The sequence below is a fragment of the Myotis nattereri genome (assembly GCF_964212035.1).
Source record: "Myotis nattereri genome assembly, chromosome: 1".
NCBI lineage: Eukaryota > Metazoa > Chordata > Mammalia > Chiroptera > Vespertilionidae > Myotis > Myotis nattereri.
In genome coordinates, this window is record NC_138075.1 from 167690968 (window position 1) to 167716626 (window position 25659).

The 25659-nt window shown below is 36.1% G+C and overlaps 1 protein-coding gene and 1 pseudogene across 2 annotated transcripts in view; both read right to left on the reverse strand.

Annotated features, from left to right (window-relative positions):
* Positions 1-25659, reverse strand: part of SMARCAD1 (SNF2 related chromatin remodeling ATPase with DExD box 1) — an 89418-nt gene that overhangs the window by 40643 nt on the left and 23116 nt on the right. Inside the window, exons 6-9 of the mRNA XM_081093575.1 lie at positions 18601-18701; positions 10608-10709; positions 9094-9175; positions 7249-7640 (exon numbers count right to left, since the gene is read on the reverse strand). Of these exons, the coding sequence (XP_080949701.1) occupies positions 7249-7640; positions 9094-9175; positions 10608-10709; positions 18601-18701 (677 nt within the window). The remainder of the gene's footprint in view (positions 1-7248; positions 7641-9093; positions 9176-10607; positions 10710-18600; positions 18702-25659) is intronic.
* Positions 2712-3039, reverse strand: LOC308533002 (large ribosomal subunit protein eL34-like; annotated as a pseudogene). The gene has a single exon. The product of its transcript is annotated as a large ribosomal subunit protein eL34-like (transcript).

Consider the following 25659-nt stretch of genomic DNA (forward strand, 5'->3'; position numbering starts at 1 on the left):
TTACAAAGGCCTATCAAAAAAATCTCAATATGTGAACCTTATTTGGATCCTAATTCTAACTAACTCTAAAAAAACCAAATATTTATGACATTTATGAGGAAATAGAAATTTGAACACTTGAATGGGTATTTTCTAATATTAAGGAATTATTGATGACATTTATTAGGTGTGACAATGTTACTATGGGTTTAACGGATAAAAAACCTTTTTTGAGTATGTATTTAAATTTTTAGGGATAAAAACTGAAGTCTGAAATTTGCATATAAATAGTAAGAGATGGAAGGGAGTAGATGAGGGTATAGATAAAACATCAGCTGGTACTGAAGCTTCTGACCAACACATGGGAGGTTCATTATACTATTCTAATTTTTATGTTTTAAATTCTTGTATGGGTAATGAAGTACAATGGTCTAAGTTTCCCACTCTCCCTCCTCTCCCCCCCATACAAGCCAACCAACATTAGAGATGATCAAAATTATTGCTGCTAGTTTAGAATTTAGGTCTATCTGGTAGCGAGTGATACACTACACTGTCCATGAATGTGAAAAGTAGATAGATTTTCAAGGAGAAAGTTTGAATGATGAATCTAATAGGATTCAGTTAAGTTATGCATGATAACACACCCAAAACATCAGAAGTGTAAATAAGACATAAGTATATTTCTCTGTCATACAAAAGAGGACCTGAGGAAGCAGTTCAGATGTGGTACAGTAGTTCCAAAATCAAGAATTCTATTTTATTCTTCAATATCCTCAATATGTGGTTCTCATCACAATGACATCTCAACCAACAGGAAGAAGGGATCCTTAAAGAACACTTTCCAAAAATCATAATATATTTATGCTTACATCCTATTGCAGTGATGGCGAACCTTTTGAGCTCGGCGTGTCAGCATTTTGAAAAACCCTAACTAACTTAACTCTGGTGCCGTGTCACATATAGAAATTTTTTGATATTTGCAACCATAGTAAAACAGAGACTTTTATTTTTGATATTTATTTTATATATTTAAATGCCATTTAACAAAGAAAAATCAACCAAAAAAATGAGTTCGCGTGTCACCTCTGACACACGTGTCATAGGTTCGCCATCACTGTCCTATTGGATAGAACTTTGCCAAATTACCACAAGGGAAGCTGAAAAATGTAGTCTTAATATATTGTGGGTAATATGACCAGCCATAAATCTGTTTAAAAGCCCTGAGGGAATTAAAAAAGTGAGAAAAATGGTTTCATCAAAAGTTTCACACAATATGGCTAGAACTGATATTGGGAGAGAAGCAGAAAACAACAAATGGTATATACAGCACTTTCAATGCAAAGTATTGTGGGTATCTAAAGCTAACATTTTCCAAGAGCTTAGACTTCCCTATGGGTCAGTACCATAACTATACCCACTTACGGATGAAGAAATAGAAAAACAGAGAGAATTTGCTTAAGGTTATATAAATTACTAGAAAATGTCAAAACTGGGATCCAAAACCAGGCCATTTAGCTCCACTGTATTATTCACCCACCCCCTGGTAAGCCCTTACAAAACCAAGGGAATAAATGAAAAGACATGCATGAAATTCAGAAACAAGAGATCCAACGCAACAGAGACAATAGGATTCCTTAGATTGTCAAGGAAATGAGATCTCAAGGCCATAGCTGATCAGCTTGCCTATAACACAACCAGTCTAATTCAAGGCAGGTCAATAAGACACTAAAAGACACTTCCTCAAGAATATAAAACTGACAGGATACCTGAGGTATCTAAAGACTGAAGGTAAATTTAGACAGCTGGGGAGGAGTTTAGAGTTGAAGTAATAAGTACACAGAAAACTAAGCAAACAGAAAAACCAAGGCAACTAATAACTAGAGAAAACAAAACGGTGAGCAAGGAAATAAAGCAATTATGTAGTATACTACATGGCCCAGCAATGAAAAGCATTTACATAGTCATAACAATGTAGATACTAAAAAAATATCTCTAAGATTACATATTAACTTATATTGGTAGGGTTGGGGAATAGGAAATGGGCATTTGAGGTGAGACAGTGAGAAGGGAGCTAATCCTACAATAATATTATGATGTCTGTTATATCAGCTGATAAGGCCTGCAACTGAAAATAAAAAATAGGATTATGTTTTCATGTGGGTTTCTTTTTAGTATTACCTAGAAAAAGTGAAAGAAGTTATTTGTAGTACGAAAAATAGGCTGGAGAAGGGAATAGATATGGATTTGGGGGCAGTACAAGCCTATTTTTTTAACTTGTTAATCTAAATAGATGCATAACCCTGGTTGGCATGGCTCAGTGGTTGAGCGTCGACTTATGAACCAGGAGGTCACTGTTCAATTCCCCGACAGGGCACATGCTTGGGTTGTGGGCTCGATCCCCAGTATAGGGCGTGCAGGAGGCAGCTGATCAATGATTCTCTCTCAATATTTGATGTTTTGCCCAGGCCAGTGTGGTTCAGTGGTTGGGTGTCAACCTATGAACCAGGAGGTCATAGTTCGATTCCCGGTCCAGCACATGCCCAGGTTGTGGCTCAATCCCCAGTGTGGGGCGTGCAGGAGGCAGCCGATCAATGATTCTCATCATTGATGTTTCTATCTCTCTCGCTTCTCTGAAATCAGTAAAAATATATACATGAATAATAAATTTTTAAAAATCCTTTTTTTTCCTTTTAATTGTTTTTATTACTCAAAAAAGCTTCATTTTTAAAAATTTATTTAGCTTTCTGACTCTGTGTTTGTGCCTTCAACACTTTCACAATGATTTTCTGTCCTCAATAAGGAAAGCATGCTTGATCCAGTCACGAACACACTTAGCACACATGGATCCACCATAGGCCCTGTTGACTTGTTTTTTCCTTTTAGACAACCTCATTAGAACTTTAGGTCTCAAAGCACAAACTCCGAAAAGTTGGCCTGGGCGAAATGCAGATTTGGGTGCTTTCCCAACCTTCTTGGTATAAAGGTAAACAATTCTATTACCAGGTTTTGGGACAGCCTTGTGTAGGACAGCCTCTGACAGTATGTCAAATGCTGGACCATGGTGAATGACTGAAGTCACAATCTCCGGAAGAGGGAAAAAAAAAGCTAAAACCCTAATACTTAATTCCACAATTCCTTCACTAAGTATGTGTGTGTGTGTGTGGGGGGGGGGGGGGGGGGGGGAGGGGGAGGTCTAAGAACACTCTTATTCTTTTACTATTCTTTGAAGATATAAAGAATTTAACAATCCTGTAAGTTACTTAGCTTCACCAAATTTTTTTAAGTAATACAAAGTATTCTGTAAATACAGGATCTACTAGTAAATTTAAGTTATTGGTAACACAGAAAATATGATCCGATTTACATGTTAAATATAAAAAGGTATGTATAAATAGATGAATGCCAAATAATTAAGTGGTGGGTATCTTTGGTAGAATTTTGACTAAACTTGACTTTCTTCTTTGTTCTTGCAAGTACTCTTTCAATTTTAGACAAGGAAAACAAATCATTCTTTTAAAAAATGGTAAAGCTATTTTTCCAGGAGGAAGGGAAAAAAAGTAATTGCTATTTGCTAGAAAATTAATTACATGAAAAAAATAGTATCAATATGGCCCTGGTTACTACCTCTTTGACAAAAAACTCAAGTACCACTCTAAGAACTTTTTTCCTTTCAAAATAGCCATAAACTGAAGTACCTCTCTCTTGCCACAGTGTGTCACTCTTACAGCACAAAAATTTTTTAATTTTCTATAGGAAGAGGGGTATTGTTTACAAGTAGATTTGATTTCCCACCTAACAAGTAACAGTCTTGAAAACAGAGTACTAATCTTATTCATTGCTATAAATACCTGGCACCAGCCTACAAAGTACTCAGAATAAATTTATCATAAAAAAAGTTTATCAAACTTATAAAAATTAAAACAAAGCTGAATTCTGTAATCTTGTACAAAAATTACTGAAGCCACTCTATCAGGAAGAGAGCAGTAGGCATTACAATACTTCAAGTGACAAATTCAGACAGAATTTTATACTACTCCTGGGAAAACAAAGCACAAAAAGAAAGCCTGTGGTCTGTCGTCTATGTTTCTAGTAGATCGGAATAGCTCAATGAAGAGCTTAAATAAACTAAAAAATGAACTCAACCTAGGTTGCCTGGTTAACAATCAAGAAGGAAAACTCTATCTATTCTGATCTAAACGGTAAGGAGGTAGATGCATAAATGAAGCTTTCAGGCTGAGCTATTCATGAATCAGTTACTCATGAATAAAGTATACAGATGCAATGTATAGACATAATTACATCTCTAACCCACCTTATATAAGGCTAATAAAAAATTCAGTAAGTAGTTGGTGAACTGATGCCATTAAATGTGTAATATTTGGCAATAAAAATCCCAATTTTATCACATTAACAGTACATGTTTTAAAACTAGTGACATTTTTGGCTTGCTGTATTTCCAAAGTCTACATGATTTAATGATGTGGTTTCTTATAATAAGCATATACTTTACTGCTATTAAGCTGAAAAATAAGTAAAATGAAAAAGTTATGAAGAAAACTTTCACAAACAATATTTAAGTTCTGATTTTAAAAAAAGGGTATAATGCTGAAAACAAACAACCTCATCTAATGCACTGATTTTTTGTTAAATAACCAAATTTTCCTCATGTAAAGTGAGTGTGACTAGTATATCTAAGATCATTTTATTTAATTTTTTAAGTGCAATTCTCTGAAAAGAAAGTCCTAACAATGATGCACAACTTTTCAAATAATTTTTCTTTTAAAAGGCAGTGCTAACATAATTTTCACATTCAAATTATTTTTAAAATAAGACAGTGAAATACTAATGGTTCCATTTAACCCACCAATGTTATAGAGACTTCAGTTTTAACCAAAATCATAATTAAAATGTGTGATTAATTTGTTGGCTTAGTAGGCATTTTAATGAATTAATAAAAGTTAATAAAAATTGCCAAATTCCAAATCCTTAAGACTAAATAAGCTTCAACAATAATGTTAAGAGTTTACTAGACTTTTACATGCTGTTCTTACTATACAGAGTGGGGCAAAAGTGGGCTTACAGTTGTTCATATGGAAAATAATGCAATAATTGATAAATAACCATCCAAGAAAAAACTTTCACATATGCACAACTGTAAATCTACTTTTGCCACACCTTGTATAATGTATTGTAGTTTCCATTAAGTATGCCTGAGTAACATAATTAAAATTTTAACTAATTCTCATAGGAATTTCTTAAAACAGCAGCTATGAAAACAAAGTAAATGTTTTCTTCTTTTGTTTCATTTTAAAGCTGTTCACAATTATACTATTAAACCTCTTTGATTAATAGGGAAAGAGTAAATTATATAGCTTTTTACCAAAATATTCGACTTTTTCCTTGATAATTTTAAGATATTAAATTGCCCTACAACCAGTCATATTCAAAATTTTAAAGTAATTGAAAGTAAACTTACAAGGTCTAAGCCAATTAAAACTCAAAGCTTATATATACTGACTTGCTAATTTTAACTGTTCATTTAAAAAGCATTTTCATTTTCCTACTTTTTTCAGAAAAGCCCTGAATCACTGAATTCAAGTAGCAAATTTACTTTTTAAATGTTACATAAAATAATCAACATTTACATGCATAGCTAGCAAAAAATAGTCTTTGTATTCAACTTTTAGAAAGGGGACAAAGTTTAAGTAGGTAACATGCAATCTCATGTTAAGACTAATTTAAACTATGCCAATTAATTAGTAGGGGAAATATGCTTTCTACATGTTAAGTTGCTGAATATTTTAAAAAGCATCTGGCACATACAACTGGTTTAATTTACTGTTATTATATTTGGGCAAGTAGTTACAGTGACTAAACACACTAGTGCGGATAACTGCATTCCTTATTAAATAAGTTAGAATCCCAACAAGCCTGAGCAACAGCAACCCTGCAATAACAGAGGAGACTATTAAAGATGAAAAGAAATTAAAAAAGGAAGAAAAGATGAACAAGAAAGCCCTTCAGCAAATACTTGAACAAATAAATCACTCAGGCAAAGCTGAACATGTTTGAAGGACCTGCTTTGACAGATGTTTTCTGCAAGAGCAAAGGCTTCAGGCAAAACAAATGACTTTTTTTCTAAAGCTGAGAAATACTAGTCATTTTGTTTCTATATTTTTCATGTATTTTAATTTTTTAAAACATGCGTTTACAACCATTGTTTAGGAACCTTCCGATAACACCACTTCAAGACATTTGTCAAGGGAACTTATGCTCATATAGGTTTGTCACAAGTATAAAATTAATCACAAAAGCAACTTCTCCCTAAGTTAGCGAATAAAAACTTCATAAACATTTATAAAGCATCAAGAGTCAGTTTATCTTCTAAAACTGTAAAAAATAATCCATATCACTTTCACTGCAGGGCCTATATACAATTCATACTATAAAGTCCACATTCTCACAAAAGTTGAAGCAACATTTTAAAAAGACAGGAGTATGAGTAAGATTTGCTGATTGTTCACATTTATAAAACTCATAATACAAGTATTCTGACTAAAACTTGTTTATAGGAAATCAAATTCCAGAAAATGATCATGCAGAGTGTACTTACCAGTGCTTATGCCTTCCCTTCCCCTAACGCTTGAATTCTAGGCTTCCACACTTTTCTATCTTTCCAATTAAAAACGCTGCAGCCTGATATACTCCATAAAATGGCCGCGTTGTTTAACCAAGAAAAACATGTTAGAGCTGTCACTTTTAAAAGAAAAAGAAAATAAACAATTGTTTCTTTTGTGGAGAAGCATAAAACACCTAGGCTGGCATCTTGAATTATGGAGCTCCCCTGGATGTTGCTACTGCTCTTCACGTAGTTGCAGTAAAATTTCTGCCACATTCTTGCTTTCTGCATGGTGTATCAGCAGTAACAGATCAGAACAGGCTAGCAAACAACTCCTTTCTAAATGTAAGCTCTAATTTCTTCTTCTGCAGTGAAATGAACCAAGTTTCTATGCAAAAGAATGAGTGACAGTATGCCCAGCCAATCAGCTTGGGTTTTTTTTCAGGAAAATCACCCCTTAATTCATTCAAAATTAGGTCATATGACACTATTTGAAATACTATTGGCTTACAATGAAAGTAATGTTTGCCTCTACAGAGGATAAGGCCACCCATCTATGCTTCCCTGGGCTGAAGACACGTTGAGTATAAACGGTACTGTGAATTAAACACACACACACACACAGGGGGAGATAAAGAATGTAGCCTTACCAGAGCTTCCCAACTATTAAAGGGCCGGAGTTCTGTTATCTTCTGAGCCTTTTTCTGAGAACACTGAGGAATCAAAGTAAGTTCAGCAACTGAAGCATCTTGAAGGAAGTGAAGAATTTTACCTTTATAGCCATCCTCCATCACCTCTTCACCACTACTATAGTCCTCATCGAGTGAACTACCTGCCTCAGAACCTGAATCATATTCAGAGTCTTCAGTAACTCTCTTCGGATTAAATACATTTTTTTTACGTTTCTTGTTAAAACCATTTTGTGCTTTCATGGCATATTTCTGTTTTAGTTTTGCTTTAGCTATACTTTTAGGATAATTTTGACTTCTTGAAGAAACTTCTTTTCCATTTGGAAACTCACTTTGTGAAGCATATTCTGTGTCTAAAGACAAAAATAACTAAATTACAATGATATAAATTAAATGATGTAACACTTCAAATTAGAAAAATATTTAAACATGTGTATCTTTCTTCTGAATACAAAATTCAACTATAAATTATAGTTAAATCTTGGTACACACTAAAGAGAAATACTGAAGTACAATCTGAAGTTATTCATAAGTTAAAATAATTGGTTTCAAAAACAGGTGATAACTTCTTTTTCAAAGTGTATTAATTATAAATCCGCATTTTCTAACAAAGGTCCTGAAAATATAAATGGCAGCTTCATATCCACATGTCCCAGATGTTACTTTGCAGCCCATTCCTATGCCAACACTGATGGGTATAGCAATAACAAGGCTCACCCAAATTAAAACCTTCCATATTGTAATTAATTTTTCCCTTACCACCTCTAAGTAGTCTAAGTTTATCATTACTTAACAAAAAAGTATTTAAATATATTAAAAGGCACCACTGCTTTATCACTGATTAATAAATCATATTCCAGATTGCTAACATGCCTGTGATTGAAGGTACAATTTTAATGTACCAGTAAGAAAATATGTACCAATTAGTTTTTACACAAGACTTTATTATTTAGAATGTTTTTGTTTTACCTACTCAAAGAGCATTTAGACTTACACACTGATTATCATACGCCTTCATTCTTGTGCATATATTAAAAAAATAAGCAAGATAAATAGGGTAATTTCTTCACCTCATAACCTATCTCTTCTGAATCAATTTTCTGACTCAGAATTGGTGATATCAGTGGCTTTCTTTACTCCACACAATATCATTCTCTGTGCCAACAAAAGCATTTGCAGTATAGCCATTCTTAAAAGAAATCATTTTCAAAACAAGAAAAACCTAAAGCCAATTATAAAGAGCTAGTATACTTAATTCTTGCTTAAGGATGTTAACTAAACATGAGTGATTCAACTCTGCCCCACTACTTCTCATACACTATTTGGGTCCTAAGGTTAGTGTTCCACCAGACTTTCTTCCATGCCAGTGATCCCATCTTTTAAGTTTCTGATATTGGTACTTTTGACATTCATGCAAGTGCAGGCTAGGACTTCTACATTACAGTGACACCATCAATCATTAAGATCCATTCAGAGAGCTGTTAAAATGCAAAAAAAATGTAGTGGGGTGTTTTTTTTTTTGTATTCAATAAAACATGGTAGTTTACAAGTAGCCATAAATATCAAAGAAAGTTATCCAAACAGAAAAATATATTTATTATTTCATTTTACACTATCATAAAGAATAGGCCAAAACATTTGGGAACTGGTCATTTTACATTTTTTTCCCATTACTGTTTCTACTATCTTTTACAATCCCATTCTCTAATTACTAGATAATAGATTTACTATTTTCTTATTAATTAAAATACAGAATATAATGGGAGTATGTATTTTCTATAATAATAACACAGAATGGACAATTACCTTGATCTTCTGCAAACACTTTTAAAGATTCTAAGGCTTCTGTGTACATCCATTCATGTTCCTTGAGTACATCCCTTAGTTCCTAGATATAATTATTGATGTTTTTATTAAAAATCTAAAATTAGCAGCTCCTAGAAAACTTTTATGCTCTTTTAAAAATAAGAAAATCACCTGAAAACAGAATTCATCTGATTATTTCACACTTGTTTTCATGCTGCTTTACAAATGCTGTCTGTTTATATAATTTCACCTCCACAGATATATAACAGTTGTCAAAGGGAAGGAAGTTTGACTTCTTTTGCATTTTTACTTTCCCAATGAAATGCTCTGAACATTAGAGGATTAAAAAGTGTTTGCTCAATTAAATTTCTATATATATCCGGGCTTTTACAAACTGTAAATTTCAAAACATATAGTTCCAACATATGTAAAAAAGGAGTACAGCAATAAGATTTTGCATTCAGCTCATCAGAATTAACAGATGTACTACCTGTACATATAACTGAATAAATCAAATGCAAGTATTCTAAATGTTAAACAAAACACGCTGACATATACGATCATGTGATTAAACTGTGGCCCTATTAGCACCAGCATGCTTGGTATGGGTCTTTTTAATGACTCAAAGTATTTTCACTATCTGGCAAATAGAACAAAGCTTACAGAATATTAGCACAATGAAATGCAGTATTACACTTTAAAATTCTTTTTATGTTGTTGTTAATCCTCACTTGAGGATATTTTTCCCATTGCATTTCAGAGAGAGTGGAAGGGGAGGAGAGAAACATTGATGTGGGAGAGGCACATCCATTGGTTGGTTGCCTCCTGCACTAGGCCCAACCAGGGGTGGGGAGCGAACCAACAACCGAGGCATGTACCCTTGACCACCCTTGACCGGGAACGAACCCAAGACCCTGTGGTGTGAGGGCCGAGACTCTAACCACTGAATCACCCTGGCCAGGGCTACACTTTAAAATATTTTATGAGAAATTAAAAAAAAATAGAACAGCCCTAACCGGTTTGGCTCAGTGGATAGAGCGTCAGCCTGCGGACTCAAGGGTCCCAGATTCTATTCCAGTCAAGGGCATGTACCTTGGTTGCGGGCACAACCCCAGTTGGGAGTGTGCAGGAGGCAGCTGATCGATGTATCTCTCTATCCCTCTCCCTTCCTCTCTGTAAAAAACTCAATTAAAAAAAAAATAGAACAGGAAAAAACGGTAAAAAAGCTGACTTGGAGTTATAGATTGCTTTCTAGATAATTTATATTTTATACATAAGTTCACAATTGTTACTACAATTATGTTTGTTATGATTATGACTATAATGCTGATACTACAGTTTCCAAATACGGTAAATAAACAATGCAAAGAATTAACAAGCCGTATAAAGATATTTTAAAGAAAAAATATTTAATTAGAAAAATGTAAAACTCATCCAAAGCTTTTATATCTCAAACACTATTTTGTAATACAAACACTTAGTACATGCTGATTAAATTTCAGTACATTACTCACCTTTCTACCCAAATGGGGAAATTCCTTTTGCAATTTCAATACAATACTTTCCTGCTTTTCCCAAATATTGCTAGATTCTGCAGACTCATTTGATTCCTCTCCCTAATGAGGAGAAACAGAGAACCAGTTTAAGAGATTATCAATAACCAGAGGCTAAAGACAAATTACATTTGTATTTTGACTTGATTTGGAAGTTATCACATTCAATCTGAAGAATCCAAAACTGTTTCATTTTGTTCACATGAAAATTGATAAATTTATGTGTTTAAGGATAAAAAATTATTGCTGGTTTAAGATCTCTGAAAGACTTTGATTGCATATCCAACAATTGACAACTCACACTTCATTCATACAGTCGTCAAAATGAGATAAATCTCCTAAAAAAGAAAAAACAAACAAAACAAAGCAATGAACTAGCATGTTTCTCAAATTAACCTGAAATAATTCAGGTATATTGAAGACTCTCCAAGCCATTGGAAAAAAAAAAATCTCATCTGTGTTCAGTTTCATACTTCCAATTTCAAATACTGAGAGGAAAAAAAACATTTACTTTTACTTCAGTCTTGATTCACAAAATGGCTTAAATATAAATTGCTCAGCCAGAACATAAAAGTGACACGATGGCCCTAGCTGGTTTGGCTCAGTGACAGAGTGTCGGCCTGTGGACCAAAGGGTCCCAGATTCGATTCCAGTCAAGTGTACATGCCAGGGTTGCAGGCTCAATCCCCAGTAGGGGGCATAGAGGAGGCAGCCAATCAATGATTCTCTCTCATCACTGATGCTTCTCTCTCTCTCTCTCTCTCTCCCTTCCTCTCTGAAATCAACACACACAAACACACACAGTGACACAATGATTAAAAAAAAAAAAAGACAAAAAACTTATGTGGGCCCTGGTCAGATAGCTCAGCTGGTTACAGCATTGTCCCAATACGCCAAGGTTGCAGGTTTGGTCCCTAGTCAGGGCACATTTAAGAATCAACCAGGCTTGGCTGGCATGGTGCAGTGGTTGAGCATCGACCTATGAACTGGGAGGTCATGGCTGGATTCCCGGTCAGGACACATGCCCAGGTTGATGGCTCAACCCCCAGAAGAGGGCATGCAGGAGGCTGATCAATGATTCTTATCATTGATGTTTCTCTCTCTCTCTCCCTCTCCCTTCCTCCCTGAAATCAATAAAAATATATTTTTTTAAAAAAGAATCAGCCCTAGCTGGTTTGGCTCAGTGGATAGAGCGTCAGCCTGGGGACTGAAGGGTCCAGGTTTGATTCCAGTCAAGGGCATGTACCTTGGTTGCCGGCACATCCCCAGTAGGGGGTGTGCAGGAGGCAGCTGATCGATGCTTCTCTCTCATGGATGTTTCTAACTCTCCATCCCTCTCCCTTCCTCTCTGTAAAAAATCAATAAAATATAGTTAAAAAAAAGAAAAGAAAAAGAATCAAACAATGGATGCATCAATAAGTAAAACAAACTGATATTTCTCCAAAAAAGTCAATCAATTAAAAAAAACACTTATGTGAAACCAAACAATATATAAATTAAACATCAATCTGGGAATTACAATTATGGTTACTCATATGCACAATCTCTTTCTTCTTTCTGTGTCACCTAATATCACTTGAAGAAACTGGTTAAAATTCCACATTTAAACAAAAAAGATTCCTTGGGTTTATGCCTAAGAAATACCTTGTATTTTAGTCAATCCAAAAGCATTTATCTGCCTACTCTGCTTAGATCTGTACTACATGCTATACACACAAGATAAAGAAAAATAGTCTCATACTTTCTCTTCTATTTTCTTTCTTAGCCAACAAATTAATGCAATATTTTTTCTGTCACTACCTAAGTTAAAAATAAATTGTGATACCTCACTTGCACACAGGAAGATGAGGTTCCACAGGATAGAGACAAATAAAATGTTGTGTATAATGTATGTATAGTACCTGTATGTTAAAAATTGAAACTAAAGTTTCATGAACCACTTAAAAAATGCTATGGAAGTTTGGAGCAGGAAGAAAACTGCACATGTTTTTGTAATAGTAACTGGTCTATTTGGGCTAAAGCACAGAGACCATGGATAGGCTAACGGCTGAAAACTAAAACCAGAACTAATATTGAATAAGGCTTGAAGTGCCAAACTGAGATCATTTATCAAAAAGCAATAGTATTTTGAGCAGGGGAATAAAAAAACACTAATATTTGGAGAAAGCATTTCAAAGCCCTCAAAAATTCATAATGCCACACTTATTTTATAGCTAAAGACACTGAAACTCTAAGAACAAGCCTTTTAGAGGTCACAGACAGATAATAACCAGAAATAGAAACTTAGGTGTCTAAATAGGTAAATACATAGAGACAAAGAGCAGAGTGGTAGCTGCCAGGAGCTGCGGGGAGAAGAGAAGAGAAACTGCTTAAAAGGTATGGCATGCTATTATGGGGTGATAAAATGTTTTGGAACTAGACAGAAGGGGTAGTTGCAACAACACTGTGAACATATTAAATGCCACTGAATTGTTCATTCTAAAATGGCTAATTTTATACTATAAATTTTATAAAATTTGGTTTAAAGACTTGGGAAATTGTAAACATCTTTGGGAATCAAATATATGATAGCACAAATTAAAATACTCAGCAGAGAGTGTTCCTAACATTTGCTATTTGCTCTCGGATCCATGCTTCTGCCAGCTCTGCTAATCCCTGCGACTGAAAATTCCTACGCAGTCCAGAGGTTACACCAGAGCTTTACCAATGCCAGGTGATTGGCGTTTGGGCCCAAATCTGTCTCTGTGGGTCCAGTGGTTATGAGTCAGTACTGTAGCTATTTTTCTGGTTCCAGAATGAAAAGCTGGAACAGACATATTTGGCACTGGCAGAAACCCCGTATTAGCTCCTTGACCCATGGAGTAAGGGCCATTATTTTAGGTAATACCAAATCCAAGCCCCCAGGTTAGCCCTCTACAGCGGCAGCAGCACCAATACCATTATTCCTGAAGGAACTGCAGAGACTGACACCGCTGTCCCATCCCAATGCAATGTGCCTCCTTGGCCTATGCAAAAGCTGGACGGGTCTTGGAAAGTTATTTTGGGTGGACATAAACAGGTGATGACCCCAATTGCAGCTGTTATACCAGATGTAGTACCTTTAATGGAACAGATCAATATATCTATGCAGTTATCAATCTGGCAGATGCTTTTTTCTCCCCTATCCCAATTAGAAAGGGCAAGTAGAAGCAATTTGTTTTTACTTGAGCAAGTCAGTGATAGATACACCTTCACTGGCCTCAGGTTTTGGTTACTCTCCTGCTCTCTTTCATAATAAAGTACTCAAGGACTCTGACTGTTTTCCACAGTCCACAGAATGACTTTGTTCCTCTACACCAGTGGTCGGCAAACTGTGGCTCACGAGTCACATGCAGCTCTTTGGCCCCTTGAGTGTGACTCTTCCGCAAAATACTGACTTCTGCGCATGGGCCACGAAGTTTCAATCACACTGTACGGGCGCGCCCGCACGTGGTATTTTGCGGAAGAGCCACACTCAAGGGGCCAAAGAGCCGCATGTGGCTCACGAGCCGCAGTTTGCCAACCACTGCTCTACACTAAAGATATCATATTGATTGAACTTGGTAAGCAGGAAGCAATGGTGCTTTAGATGGCCTTGGTAAGATACATGTCAGAGTGGGAAATAACCACCCTCAAATTCTGGGGCCCACCACTTTCAAGATTTTTATGGAGTGTGTTGCATATTCCACTCTTAAACAAAAAGAAGACACAACACTTGGTTGGCCTCTGGATATTAGCAAGGTATACTTAACTGCAGTGTGTGCTGCTCTACTCTGTTTAGGAAATAGCCCTTAACATTGTCAGTTATGAATAGGGTCCAGATTAAGAGAAGGCTCTGTAGTAGGTCGAGGGTGCAGTACAATGTGCTCTGCCACTTGGATTTCATGACTATTGAGCAGATGCAATGATTCTTAAAGAATCTGGGTTAATAAGGATGCTGCATGACATCTCTGGCAAGCCTAATAGAAAAATCCCAGCACAGACCCACGTGGTTTTGAAGCAAGGTCAGATCTGCTTCTGCTGATAACTACTCTGTTCTGCTATAACTTGTATGCATTTCCAAAAATTACTGTGCTGTGCAAAATCATGAAAATAAAAACTACAGTGTTAAAAATGGCATGATAAATCTGAACTGAAATTTTCTTGGGGGTATTAGCACTGGAAGGTCTGGTTGCAGATATGTTACTGTGAAGTGGTGGTGGGGGGGGCGCTATCTGGAAATGAACAGTTGCACCAGCTATAGAAGGGCATGGCTCATTGTACTTCTGTTATCTCTCCTATACTGGCTGAAACTATAAAAAGTGAATTAAAAAACAAATAAAATAAATAAATCTATCGAGCTTTTCTAGCTTCTTCCTTTCATACTAAAGTTGTCTGTATGATTCCAAATTCAACTGGATGCCATGCATCACGACTCTCCTATTACACTTAGCAGTAAGCCATTACCTTCAAACCAGTCTGTTTTCAACAGCACTTAAAAAACCTGGTAACTTGATGTGTTACGCTGTCCCAGTGAAGCCTTTAGGTTTTCATCATCATCATCATCTTCACATTTTGCAACTACATAGCCATTAGGTGCAACCTACTTCAAGTCTTCTGTGGCTAGATCAGGAATGGGACCCTTGAAACTTTAACATCTCCATTTTCTACCTCCTCAAAGCCAACCTGTTTTCCTATGTCAACACACTTGTGTTGAATTTTAAAAATTTATATGAAGAATCACAAATTAAGGAGAACTTTCCCCCATACTTAATGTAACCCTCCATCGTATCACTACAGGCTTCTATAATTGTAGCAATGCCTTCCTAATGTTAAATCTCTTCCAAAATTTTATAACCATATCTGCACTCTTACCTTCAGTAACAGCAAATAGCATTTTAAATGCTCACTTCAAATAATAAGACACGCACACAAGGAGCATGCAATGTGAAGATGAAGACAGAGATCTACAAGCCTAGAAACACTGAAGTTGCCAGCAAACCCTCAGAATCCAGGAGAGAGGGATGGGACAGCCCTCAGAAGGAATCAACCCTTCTGACACCTTTATCTTGGACTTCTAGCTTCCAGAACTGTGAGACAACATATTTCTATTGTTTAAGCTATCCAGTTTGTGGTACTTTATTATGGCAGCCCCAGAGAATACATCTTATACAGATATATAGAAAGCCTCATTCTCAGTCATAGCACACTGAAACACAACAACGCTTCTGACTGGGAGCTAATTTCATTGGAAGAAAAGTGCATCAATAGATTCATGCTCAGGAAGTTCACTGATTTTACTATGTCCCTCAACACCCAAAAGCAGCTGTCTTACAGAAGTAGTATTGTTTAGGGAAAGTTCAGCATGTGAACTAGCAGATAACACTCTGATATGTTGCATCAGGATGTACAAGCAGGGCAAGTGTTCTGAATCAGCAAAAAATATGATGCTATTTTCAGATAGTCATTATATGTAGATCTGTAAACTAAAACGTGGGCCTTTGTCTCTCACACTACAGCCCTTCCTCATACCTAAAAACCTACTCACAGAGGCCCTAGACCAGCCGTGGGCAAACTACGGCCCACGGGCCGGATCCGGCCCATTTGAAATGAATAAAACTAAAAAAAAAAAGACCGTACCCTTTTATGTAATGATGTTTACTTTGAATTTATATTACTTCACACAAACACTCCATCCATGCTTTTGTTCCGGCCCTCCGGTCCAGTTTAAGAACCCATTGTGGCCCTCGAGTCAGAAAGTTTGCCCACCCCTGCCCTAGATGTTTTGGCTCAGTGTATAAAGTGTCAGCCTGCAGAGTGAAGGGTCCTGGGTTCGATTCCAGTCAAGGGAACATGCCTGGGTTGAGGGCTTGATTCCCAATAGGGGGTGTGCAGAAGGCAGCCAATCAATGGTTCTCTCTAATCATTGATGTTTCTCTCTCTCTCCCTCCCTTCCTCTCTGAAATCAATAAAAATATGTTTAAAAAAAACCAAAAACACAAAATAACCTACTCACAGAATTTTTACTTCCCATCAGTATTAGTTCCCAAGGGAAGAATGTTTCTATATAGGGACATAATGATTGTCCCATTAAATTAGGGTAGAGAAGGCCACCTGGCTATTTGGGCCTCCTATTCTGACTAAATCACAGTAAAAGAGGTTACTGTGTTAGTTGTGGTATTTTATTTTTATTACCAAGAAGAAATTGTGTTTTCTGAATGAACAGGGAAGATTATGTCTGCTTTTACTGGGAGGCCTCTTAGTAGTTCTATACATAAAGTAAAAGTTAATAAAAAACTAGAGCAGCCCTGGCTGGTGTGGCTCAATAGGCTGGAGCGCTGTCCCACGCACCAAAAGGTGGCGGTTTCAATTCCCGGTAAGGGCACATACTGTTTGGGTTTGAACCCTGGTTGGGGCGCATGCAGGAGACAAACAATCGATGTTCTCTCTCATGTCCTTGTGTCTGTCTGTCTCTTTCCAAAACTCAAAAACAATTTTTAAATAAAATAAGTAAATAATGAAAAATTAGAGCAACCCAATAAAAGCATAACCACTATTAATGTAGGTAACCAGTTAAATATCAAAAGTCATCCAGAAGAGTTATAAGTAGTTGCCACTGGGAAGGAGGAAACAGTGCTGGTGGTGGTAACAACTGTTTTTCATAAGTATTATCTACATATAAAATCTATATATATAAAAGCCTAAGCGACCGTCGCAACCAAAACAACTGAACAGATGACCGAACAGGCGGCGTGGGACGACCAGGCCAGCAGGGGGGTTAGTGAGGGGCGGCCAAACAACTGAGCAGCAGGCTGCGTGGGGCAACCAGGCCGGCAGGGGGTGCAGTTGGGGGTGACAAGGCTGGCAGGAGAGGAGGCAGTGAGGGGCAACCAGGCTGGCGGGGCGGCAGTTGGGGGTGACCAGGCCAGTAGCGGGGGCAGTAAGAGGCAACCAGGCCGACAGGGGAGGCAGTTCGGAGTGACCCAGCTGGCAGGAGGGGCAGTTAGGGGCGATCAGGCAGGCAGGCAGGCAGTCAGTCCAGGGTGACCCAGCTGGCAGGGGGGTCAGTTAGGGGTGATCAGGCAGGAGCCAGTGGTTCTGGATTGTGAGAGGGATGTCTGAGGGGTCCCAGATTGCAGAGGGTGCAGGCTGGGCTGAGGGGACCCCCCCCCCCCCCCCGCACAAATATCATGCAGCGGGCCTCTAGTATAACCATATATATGTATAACTTTCATGAAAAAATTTTAAATGTATAAATATATGCCATTAGAACAGGGGTGGGCAAACTTTTTGACTCGAGGGCCACAATGGGTTCTTACAGTGGACCGGAGGGCCAGAACAAAAGCATGGATGGAGTGTTTGTGTGAACTAATATAAATTCAAAGTAAACATCATTACATAAATGGGTACGGTCTTTTTTTTCAATAGTTTTATTCATTTCAAATGGGCCGGATCTGGCCCGCGGGCCGTAGTTTGCCCATGGCTGCATTAGAATATCCTAAAAATTAATTTTATAACTAAGAGGTGAATAATTAATACTAGATGAATTAAAAAGAAAACAAAATAGTCACAAATGAAATGCAAAAACTGCCCTAACCGGTTTGGCCCAGTGGATAGAGCATCAGCCTGTGGACTCAAGGGTCCCAAGTTAGATTCTGGTCAGGGGCATGTACCTTGGTTGCGGGCACATCCCCAGTGGGGAGTGTGCAGGAGGCGGCTGATTGATGTTTCTCTCTCATCGATGTTTCTGGCTCTCTATCCCTCTCCCTTCCTCTCTGTAAAAAAATCAATAAAAAATATATTAAAAAAAAAGAAATGCAAAAACTGATTTTCTGACTTGGTATTGAGAGAAAAGAAAGAAGATTCATTTAGGTGGATTTTTAGGTCTGATGTCCATAAACAACATTTTCTGTGCTTAACCAGGTAATTTTGATAGTGCAATTCAAATGTAACTTACATGATCCAGTCTCTTCTTTTTTATGGGTTGATCATCATTAAATTCATCTTCCTCATTTGTGTCTGAAGAAGAAGATAACTTTCTTTTCCTGGGTCCACCACCTTTTAGAACAGAAAAGAACACTCAAAATTTGTACAGATAAGTATAAGAATCATTAATGCAAAAGTGTTATCATAAGGAATACATTTGCAGATTGTCCTCTTAACATCAGGTCCAATGTTGTTTCTTTGGCATGTCTACTCAACAAATAATCAATAGAATTGAAGGAAAAGTGAACAGAGACTCCAGTCTTTCAAAAGTAGAAATCACTGTAATAATATATTTGTAAACCAACATATTTAATGCTAAAAACATACATCACTAAATTGATGAGTAATTCTTCACTGCAATATTGGGAGGAGGGTTTCTCCTCAGTGATGTAGTGTTCATCGGTAAGAAAAAGTTGAGTCCCATCATTGTAGTTTATCTGAATAGCATCACTGACATCAATAATTGTATACTATGTACCAGGCTTTGCAGAGGACTTTTATACTAGTCAACTGTTGCTTCATTTACTTTCCAAAACAAACCTACAAACTAGGTAGTGCTCTATTTTAACAAATAAGGAGGAACTGAAATAGATACCTCAAGCAAATAATGCTCTTAACCTAAAAATAATAGTAAGACAAGAGTCTAACAATAATGAAAATCTGCATATTCTGCCAAGACTAAAAGAAAACTAGACTCACTGTACATGATTTTAAAAAGCTGTCACTTATTTATACTTTGTATACATTGACCTATTGCTTAAATACTTTTACTTTCAGCGAGTAAATTCCTTAGACATACTACTGTGCTAATATGAAAGCATTTGTTATAATTTCACAAAGGTTTAAGATTTCAATATTAATTATGTCAGCATCCTAACTATGCAGTTAGAAATAAAAGCTGTAGAAATATAATATTCAAAATAAATACAAGCTGGACAACTTTTAAGTTGTAAGCCAGAAAATTTCATAATATGGATGTAACAAAATAATTACATGCTTAAATTTTTTTTCAATTTATTTCATAAAGTAAATGTGCATTATTATATGCCAACTAACTTCTAGCATCCACTTTAAGAAAGGGGAAGTATAACTACCACCTCATTATCACCCATATATTTGTTGGGGTTAAGCAAACACGATTAGGAATAGTCTAAGTCTGAAAAAAACTTCAAACTAGATCACTTATGCCGTGTCACCTAGACATGTTTTCTTTGCTTTTCTTTTTTTAAAATATATTTTATTGAGTTTTTACAGAGAGGAAGGGAGAGGGATAGAGAGCTAGAAACATCAATGAGAGAGAAACATCGATCAGCTGCCTCTTGCACACCCCCTACTGGGGATGTGCCCACAACCAAGGTACATGCCCTTGACCGGAATCAAACCCGGGACCCCTCAGTCCTCAGGCCGACGCTCTATCCACTGAGCCAAACCAGTTAGGGTTAGACATGTTTCTTTACTAAAAGAACAAAAACTTTGTTTTGTCAATAAAGAATTCTTTAGCCTAGCCCTGCCAGTGTGGCTCATTGGCTGAGGGTTGACCCATGAACCAGGAGGTCAGTGTTCAATTCCTGGTTCAAGACACATGTCCTGGTTTCGAACTCAATCCCCAGTAGGGGGCCTGCAGGAAGCAGCTGATCCATGATTCTCTCTCATCATTCATGTTTCTATTTCTCTCTCCCTCTCCCTTCCTCTCTCTGAAATCTGAAATCAGTAAAAATATATTTAAAAAAAAAAAAAAGAATTTTTTAGCCTTATATATTTGTCAACACATCTTTTTTTTTCTTTTTTCTTGGTGGTGGTGTGGGGGTTGGGGGTGTGGGGGGGTAGGTCTAATACCATAGCACCAAATCTTTACATGTATATAAAATGGATAAAGGCAAGAATGTGCAATTAAATGTGGGAGAAATGCAAAACTACATTTTTTGTACAAAAAGTTATATAACAGCACATAATGCTTAGTTACCTATCTCTCAACCTATGCTATTTATAATTATTAATTAGAAATTTAATATGCTACACTATCAATTTCAAATTATGTTTCATACATTCTTATCTTTTATTGGGAGTACCCATCACCAATTTCAAGGGGGAAAAATTAGATGTTCCACATACCCCAGATAAAAATAAATTTTACGTAAATTCAATATTTAAAAACAAAAGATGAAACAGAAAAAAAAAATATGGACAAAGAACACAAATAGGCAGTTCAACAGAAAAACAAAACAAAACAAAAAAGAGGCTCAACTTAAGTAATAATTTTTTGTTCATCCTAAGATTAAAAAGAGTAGTAAATGGACACAGGGCAAATAGTACGAATTGATGAATTGTAACAACCTTTCTGGAAGGCAATCTAAAAAATACATCTCTGAATTTTAGCTCTGTATAGCTTTTAGTCCAACAATTCCTTTTCCAGGTATTCTTTCCACAGATCTGATGGAAATGTCTGCTTAGGCATATACACAAAAATGTTACCAAAATGTCTTAATGCCCAAGATATTACACAAATTAGGATACACACATATGCCACTATTAGAAAAGAGGCAGATATTTAAAGTAACATGGAAAGATGTCTCTAATAAATGAAAATGTTACAAAACAGCAGATATAATAGGATGATACACAAAAATGTTTTGCCTAGTCTCATACATATAGAGAAGTGGAAAAAATAGCTAGGGAAACTCCTGACAATATGAGTAAGTTCATATTGGTACCTTTTAAAAAAAAGTAAAAATTTTGGATACTATCTTTTTGTAACTTAGTATTTATAAATAAAAACATTCAGAAAGCAATGTATAAAATACACCCTTACTGCTTAATATGCAAGTTGATATTTTCTATAAAAGATAAACTTATTGTAAAACTTATGTCCAACATCATGACTTGTGGAACTGTCCAAGATCTCTTACAGGTATTTTAAAAAGCCTTTTGTTGAAAATTGTCCAAATATACCCAAAATAATTTCCCATCTTAATGATTTCATATATTGAAGGTTATCTTATCTTGGCAAGACAAAGCCACCACACCTACAAAATGCATAGTACTCAAGATGAAGATGACTGATATGACTATCTAGTCCTTTCCAAAATGAAGTATGGAAGTTTACTTAAGAAGCAAGAAAACCCCAATTCCTTCTTTCCATGTAACTTGCCACTTGACTTAAATCAATTGGTTGCCTCCCCTAAACTCCCGACTAGGGATCAATGTGCCATAACTGGGAATCAAACCAGCAACCTTTTGATGATGCTCTATCCAACTGAGCCAACAAAGAAATTCTGGCCCGGCTGGTGTGGCTCAGTGGTTGAGCATCAACCTATGAAGCAGGAGTTCACGGTTCTTATTCCTGGTCAGGGCACATGCCCGGGTTGTGGGCTCAATCCTCAGTGTGGAGTGTGCAGGAGGCAGCCAATCAATGATTCTCTCATCATTGATGTTTTTTTATCTCTCTCTCCCTCTCCCTTACTCTCTGAAATCAATAAAACATATATTTTTTTAAAAAAGAATTCTGGAGCTGAAGAACTCAATAATGCAATAAATGAGATTAAGAATGAATTAGAAAACAGCCAGCATGGCTCAGTGGTTGAGCATCGACCTATGAACCAGGAGATCACAAACCCGGTCAGGTCACATGTCCAAGTTGTGGGCTCAATCCCCGGTGGGGGGTATGCAGGAGGCAGCCAATCGATGATTCACATAACTGATATTTCTGTCTCTCTCTCCCTCTCCCTTCCTCTCTGAAATCAATAAAAATATTTTTAAACACACACACACAAAAAAAAACAAACCCCCACACAAAAAAAATCCTCCCATAAACCAAAAGTCAAGGACAAGATAGCTTCCCTAGTGTGAATTCTACCATTCAAATAAGATATAGTATCTATTCTTCTAAAATTCCCAAAAAGTTAAAGAGGGAATATTTCCTAACTCATTTTATGAGACCAACATTACCCTGATACCAAGACCTGGCAGGAACAACAACCACACAAAAAATATCACTAATGAACATAGATGCAAAAATCCTAAACAATACTAGCAAACTGAATACAATAAGGTATTAAAAAGATAATACATCACAACCAAATGGGTTCTTTCCACAAAGATGGTTCAACATGTGCAAAATCAAGGTGATACACTACATTATCAAAATAAAAGATAAAATCACATAATCATTAACAGATGCAGAGTAAGTGTTTGATAAGATATGACATCCATTTATGATTAAAACACTCAATAAAATGAGTATAGAAGGAAAGTACCTCAATATAATAAAGGCTACAAGACAAACCCTCAGATAATATCACACTCAATGGTGAAAAACTGAAAGTTTTTCCTCTAAGATTAGGAACAAGACAAGGATGCCCATTCTCGCCACTGCTACTCAACCTTGTACTGGGAGTCCTAGTCAGAGCAACCAGGCAAGAGAAAGAAATAAAGGGTATCAAACTGGAAATGAAGAAGTAGACTCACTTTTTGCAGATGACATAAAATAGAAAACCTGAAAGACTCCACCAAGACTTAGAAACAATAAATAAATACAGTAAAATTGCAGGATGCAAAATCAATGCATAAAAATCTGCGGCATTCCACCCTGGCCGATGTGGTGTTTGTTGGAGGGTCATCCCATACATCAAAATCAAAAGATGGTGGGTTTGATTTCCTGGTCAGGGCACATACCCGAGTTGTGGGTTTGATCCCCACATGGAACACATGTGGGAGGCAGCCAACTGATGTTTCTTTCTCTCTTTTCCTTCTTCCCTCCCTCCCTCCCTCCCTCTGGAATCAATAAAATTTTTTTTTTAATTAAAACGAATTTTAAATCTGCTGTGTTCCTATGTACTAACAGTGAAATTTCAGAAAAATAAAGAAAACAATCTCATTTGTAATTGCAACAAAAAGGCTAATACACTTAGTAATAAACTTAACAGAGGAAGTGAAGGACCGATACACTGAAAACTACAAGACAGTGTTGAAAGAAATTTAAAAAAAAACAAAGGAAAGATATTCCATGTTCATGGATTGAAAAAAATGAACATAGTTAAAATGGCCTTATTGCCTAAAGCAGTGATGGCGAACCTATGACACCTGTGTCAGAGGAGACACGTGAACTCATTTTTTTTGGTTTATTTTTCTTTGTTAAATGGCCTTTAAATATATAAAATAAATATCAAAAATATAAGTCTTTGTTTTACTATGGTTGCAAATATCAAAAAATTTCTATATGTGACACGGCACCAGAGTTAAATTAGGGTTTTTCAAAATGCTGACATGCCGAGCTCAAAAGGTTCGCCATCACTGGCCTAAAGCAATATACAGATTTAATGCAATCCCCATAAAGAACCCAAAGGCATTTTTCAAAGAAATAGATAAAAAAAAAAACAAAAAAAAAACCATCAAATTTGTAAGGAACCATACAAGACCCCAAACGGCCAAAACAATCCCGAGGGGGGAAAAACAAAGCTGGAGGTATCACATTTCCTTGATTTCAAATTATACTACAAAACAGTAAGATATTGACAGAAAAATAGACACACACACCAATGGAACAGAACTGAGAGCCCAGAAATAAACTCACACATACATGAGCAACTCATTTTTTACAAAGGTGCCAAAAACATACTATGGTAAAAGGAAATACCTTCAATAAATGAAATTGGAAAATTTGAAAAGCCACATACAAAAAAATTAAACTAAATTTCTATCTGACACCATTCACAAAAATTAACTCAAATGAATTAAAAACTTAAAGATCTGAAAAAAATAAAATATATGGAAAAAAGCATAGGTACATGAATACTAAACTTAATGGATCTTCATCTCAGAGGTTTTTATGAACTTGACCTCAAAGGCAAAAGAAATAAAAGCAAAAATAAATGAATGGATTGTGCTGAATTAAAAAACTCCACAGTATGAGAAACTGTTAACAACAACAAAAAAGGCATTCAATGAATGGGAGAAGATATTCCCTAATGATACCTTCAATAAAGGGCTAATATCCAAAATATATAAAAACTATTATAATTCAACAACAAAAAAACAAACAATCCAATTAAAAAATGGACAGAGGTGCTGAACAGACACTTTTCCCAGAAGACATACAATGGCCAACAGATATATGTAAAGATGCACAAATTCACTAGTTATAAGGGAAATGTACATCAAAACCACAATGAGTTAATACCTCACACCTGTTAAAATAGCTATTATCAACATGACAAGAAATAACAAGTGTTAGAGAGGATGTAAAAGAACCTTCATATATTGCTAGTGGGAATGTAAATTGGTATTGTAACTATGAACAACATTATGAAAGTTCTTAAAAAAAAAAAATTAAGAATAGAGCTACTATATGACCCAGCAATTCCTCTTCTGGTAATCTACCTGAAAAGTTTGAAAACATTTATTTGCAAAGATAAATGTACCTCTATGTTACACAGATGTACCTCTATGTTAACTACAGCATTATTCACAGTGGCCAAGACATGGAAACAACCTGAGTGTTGTTTGTTGATTGGATAAAGGTGATATGGTACATATATACAGTGGACTACTACTCAGCCATAAAAAGGATTGGATACTGCCATTTGTGACAATATGAATAGATCCTGAGAGTATCATGCTAAGTAAAGTAAGTCAGTGAAAAAGGACACGAACCGTATGATTTTACTTACACGTGGAATATAAAGTAGAAAGTAACAAATGAACAAAAAAAACAAACTCATAGACACAGACAATAGTATGGTCATTACCAGAGGGTAAAGGGGGTCAATATATGGTGATGAAAGGAGACAAGATTTTGGGTGGTAAGCAGTATACAGAATTGTACAGGTCCTACATGTTAACAAATGTTCCCTAATAAATTTAAAAAATGCAAACCAGTACTATAATTACATTCATAACCTCCTGTGTGTTGTATAATGGTATGTATAAGCAATGTAAAAGCTGAAAATTATACAAAGCAAATTTAAGAGTGGTTACTGAAGTACGGGTTTGCTTTCCTTCCTTACTTTTTGGTAGTAAGATTACAAGTTATTTT